General features: G+C 35.8%; 1 protein-coding gene across 1 annotated transcript in view; it reads left to right on the top strand.

Moving 5' to 3' along the window:
- SATB1 (SATB homeobox 1) overlaps nucleotides 1–3,891 on the top strand; it is a 77,256-nt gene extending 73,365 nt beyond the window's left edge. The window contains exon 12 of the mRNA XM_029938769.1: nucleotides 2–3,891. Within this exon, the coding sequence (XP_029794629.1) occupies nucleotides 2–401 (400 nt within the window). The 3' untranslated portion in view covers nucleotides 402–3,891. The remainder of the gene's footprint in view (nucleotide 1) is intronic.
- Nucleotides 3,892–5,122: the final 1,231 nt, after the last annotated feature.

Genomic DNA, 5,122 nt, shown 5'->3' with positions numbered 1-5,122 from the left:
TGGCCTCGCCCGCAGAGGCCGAGGACGAGAACCGGCAGAAGACCCGGCCGCGAACCAAAATTTCCGTGGAGGCGCTAGGCATCCTCCAGAGTTTCATCCAAGACGTGGGCCTGTACCCGGACGAAGAGGCCATCCAGACTCTGTCCGCGCAACTCGACCTCCCCAAGTACACCATCATCAAGTTCTTTCAGAACCAGCGGTACTATCTCAAGCACCATGGCAAACTGAAGGACAACTCCGGCTTGGAGGTGGATGTGGCCGAATACAAGGAAGAGGAGTTGCTGAAGGATTTGGAAGAGAGCGTCCAAGACAAAAATGCCAACACCCTTTTCTCGGTGAAGCTAGAAGAAGAGCTGTCGGTGGAAGGAAACACAGACATTAACACTGACTTGAAAGACTGAGATCAAAGTATTCTTTTCATTCAGCAGTGCCACAGGTGTTTACCAACGACGTGAGGAGTCCACCTTGTATTCTCCAGAAAACCTTCGTTGTTCATTGTTTGGCCAATGAATCTTCAGAAACTTGCACAAACAGGAAAGTTGAGAGCGGATAATACAGACTGCACTAAATGTTTTACTCTGTTTTACAAACTGCTTGGCAGCCCCAGGTGAAGCATTGAGGATTGTTTGGTATTAAAAATTAAAATTTGTGTTCATGGGACGCATCAAGGTGCGGACCCATAAGCATGATACGGTGATTTTTTTTTTTTAAAGAATTATTATTCTGGAGCCTCAAACAAGCATTATAACTTCTGTGATTATTATTTCCTTCCTTTAATTATTTCTGTAACACTCCACACTGATCTTTGGAAACTCGCCCCTTATTTTAAAAAAGAAAAAAAAAGAGTTTGTTACTCTATTGTATGTTACAAAAGAACTATAGACTGTGGAATGCAGTTTAAAGATGACATATGCCAACAAATGCCTTGTATTATATGGCACTGCCGTAATTCAAATTTGTTTTTATTTTGGAAATAAAAGTTCACTGTAATTTTTTTTCATTCTCATTGTTACATGATTTTTTTAAAAAATGAAAAAATGTGAAACACAATTTAGTCCTCATTATTTATTTGTAGATCCTGCAGCATCATGTTGTAATTAATTTTTTTGAAGTTTCCGTTAAATGTAATATTGCTTCTCTTGTTACCATACTGATTCTTTTCTATTTATAAATGTATTTTGATGGGCAGTAAAACAAAGTGTCTTAAAAGTTTTAAATAGAGAAAATGTGCTTTACACAGTTGCCTATAAAAAGTGCTCTATGTTATCCAAGCAATTCATACTATAAGCTTCACTCTTACTGTTGTATGCAATTTTTACTATCATGCAAATAAGCTTAGGTAAATAAAACTAATAGATCACCTTAGAAAATTATGCAATTAATGTGAAAATAATTGATGTTTGCAATGTGTCTTCCTTTGGTTTACAATCAATTTTAAAGCTACATCTGTATAAAATTTCTGTATAAAGGTGTATTTCTTTTTTATGAGTTTATGGCTATGAAAACACCAGCTATTTTGTTACAGCTGGCTGTTTTTATAAGTGTATCACAATTTTCTTTATGCAGAAATGTTCTGATTAGGAGTGGTTATTGACTGTAACTACACGATTAAAATTGTTTGTATGGTATGATATGGTAGGGTTTGTCTGCTTATGTGAAGTAACTTTACAGAGTCCAAGATGGCCCTCCCGGTTAGGTGCATGTTAATATTTTCTTGACGCTATTTTACTGATTTTATAAAGAGCAATCGGAAAGTCACTTGAAACACTGTCAATTTAAATCACAAACCTGTGGTCATTTTTTAAGTTTTAACAACGAAGACCATAACCTGTTTCTGGTTAATATTTTGCCTAATAAACAGAGATAGAAGAATGGTCAGATGACCTGCCAACAAAAACATAAACCTAGTTTCTAGGAGTTAAGCGCTTAGAATGAATTCGTCCGCATTTATTTCACAATATTTAATTGTGGCAACGCTTTTTTTAAGCTAATGTGTAAATATGTTAAAGGCCTTTATCAGTAACATAAAGTTAGTAGGGAAAAAATGGATCTTCTGTATAAAAAGCTCATAGTAAGCAATGTATTTTTTTAAGTTATAAGTGGAATATAAGTTAATAACTCTGAGCTCATTTGGTTGTGTATGTCATAACTATAGGAACTAAATGAAAATAAGAATAACACACCTGAAATTTAAACACAATCTTCAAAATTCTCGCAACATTAAAAGCTCTGTAAACTCTCAAGATCTAAAGTGAGATGTGCTAACGGTCAGGGAAAGGAATGAGGCCAGTGTTGCAGTTTTTGATTATTCTTATTTTGTTTGTATCCACTTTGTCTTTTGCTGCTTTTTAAGGTTTCCAAGATGTTAATAGGGCTATCTATCTGGGTTCCATGATGGTTGGTTCTGAAATTGTCCAATCTGATCATGCCTACCATTTTTCCAGGCCCCGATGAGCTCATTGGTACGCAACTGGGCTGCTTTAATGTTGAACTTTTATTCAAGAAACTAAAATGGCATCATTGAAGACTCCCAATTCAGCTGTAAAAAGTACTATTTACTTTTGAAGCACAGCTGAACTACTTCGAAGGCAGCTGGCTTGCCATAACTTAAAATTGTATTGAAAAAGTTCTTTTTATTAAATGAGAAGACAACTTTTAAACATTTCTTGCTCAGAGTTCAGAAAATCATTTGAGCGAACAGAATTTGAATTAATGAAATAGAAACTAGATCTCATGTATTTAAAAAATGAATAAATAGAAACTAGTATGCCATAAAGTTTTTTACAAAATCCTTTCTCCCTTTTGTTTCCCCTCTCAGTTTAGGGGGAGAAAGCTAGAGTGAAGAGTAGACTTTTGTTTTATTTTTTTAACCAGCCCAACAGAATATAAGGTGCCAGAAATTTAATATTTTTAGAACGAAAAATTGGGTTGCAAGTACGATTTTGCCATTCCCAGTAACCTAATTTCTTTTGAAGTTAACATTTTGAATGAATTGATGAGTGTGTGTGAGAAATCAGTACAATACTAATAAAATTCTCACTTAGACCCATAAGCAGCATAATCTTACTGATACGATGTGTTAAACCAAAAATAAAAATAAAAAGCACAGATAAAAAAAGAGTGATGGTCATGATGGAGTGAGCAAAATTGTTTTCAGGGGAGATGGCACGATGCCACAGGGATTTGCTTGGGTGAGCTTCCACACTGCTCCCCTCTTGTTTTTTATTGTTAATCCCAGTCCTCTGACCACCAGTGGCTATGGTAAAAACTCCTTGAACACGCTTCATTGTGTCCGAGTATTTCAGAAACTTTTAAAAGCTGGGCATGACGTAGCGCTTTGTGCTGTTAAGACCTTAGCAGAGTCAGGTAGTTTACGGGTAATAGTCACCCTTGTGCATCTCAATCTGTCATGGATTCCTTCCCTCAGCACTTTGCCACTAATTTGTATTACACTCTGTGGCCATATAATACTTGCACATTATGCAAAAAATAATGTTGACAGTATCTCTTTGGCACGTAATATGCAGAGTTGACACATAACCTTTGAAAACCAAGGTAACTAATATGCGTGCCCTAGTTGTATGGCACTTGGCTAAAAAGTCTGTACATATTTATGTATAAAATGTGTATTGATTAACATTTAGTCCTAAGGAATTCTGAGCTTAAAAGAAGTGTTCTTTTTTTTTTTCAAGTAGTGATATCTATATCTAACTGTGCTTATCTAAAATATATAGCTTGAGTAGAAAATATTTTCAAACTGGTCAACGTTGAGTAAAAATGACAATCCCGTACATTCCACTATTAAATTCTTCCCTTTTCCCTATTGTTCTCATCAGCTAATATTAAGGTCCTTGATTGTCACGATATTATCAATAAATGAGGTATTCTGAACTGCCTGGTGATATTTTCAAAAAAAGCAAAACGTGTATACCCTATTATATAGCCCCCCAAATAGGACTGTCTTTCTAAAGCAAGCCAAAAATTTGCATGATAGTGTGGAAACTAACAAAGGTCCAAACATATTAATCACATTCAAAATAGCAGAAGATACTGATACTGTAAGTCTATCTTAGAAATAAACATTTTTGACTTTTAAAGGGGCCATAATATGGATTCAGTGTTTCTTCCAAGGCAATCCTTTTAATGTAAATACTAAATACTTGCATGTCTTTTGACAGAGGTTAAATTACAATCTATTAACATGCACATTTTTGATAAAATACAGAGTACCCTTATCAAAGAGATGTGGTGAAAGGTGTGTGTCCAGAATACTATTACCTGTTTGACAATACCAAATGTTAAATAAAAGTAGTTTGGAATTAATGCTTAAAAGATGAGCAACATTTTTAAGCCTCTCTTACATTACCCTATTTACATGAATCCTGTATTTCCAAATTTAATTTTATTAAATAATTCCACTATGGCTTCTTGCCTTATACGGAGGTTGTGTATTAAGTCACCTTCTGTCAACTATTTTCAACTGCTAATATCCTTGTTGTGATCAAAAGCACGTGACTTGAGCCTTGTTCTCCGATAACGGTTGACGAGGGAAGGCAGCGAAAGAGTACCTTAGACCTGTTGCCTTGCAAAGTACACATAAACTCTGAAGTGACCTATTTTGCACTAAATTAAATCTTGAACATTATTTCTGTACTATCAGTTGAAATTTTTTTACTGTTATCATTTGCTCTTTATGGTATTTAAGTAAGTCTTCTTTACAGTGACAAAATCCAAATCATGTCTTTACGCCCCCAAAGAGACATGAAGTCCCATGTGCTGCTCTGATTTTCCACTCCCAAAAGAACAAACAGTACCTGTTAAATGAGGATGTTGAGAAGGTGCAAATATTTAATGTCTGTTAACGCATCCGGTCTGTGGCACAAGCCCATCCAATAGCAGCCTAAATCAGACACCAGATTCACCTGCCATGCCTTTGCTTGCAATTGTAATCTCCGACTGTTACCAGATCTCTTTCAAAGCCTTCCTGTGTTCTGAGGGCCCCTTACCAGCAGCACACTCAGATATGCTTAAGGTGATAATAGCAACATTTGTAAAACGCTTCATTATAAATAAGGTACTTCCGCAAACATAGCTCCATTCCACTCTGAGGCCCTAACGGCAG

This window comes from Suricata suricatta, chromosome 5 (genome assembly GCF_006229205.1).
Source record: "Suricata suricatta isolate VVHF042 chromosome 5, meerkat_22Aug2017_6uvM2_HiC, whole genome shotgun sequence".
NCBI lineage: Eukaryota > Metazoa > Chordata > Mammalia > Carnivora > Herpestidae > Suricata > Suricata suricatta.
The sequence above is the reverse complement of the archived record's forward strand: the minus strand, read 5'-3'. Positions and strand labels throughout refer to the sequence as shown.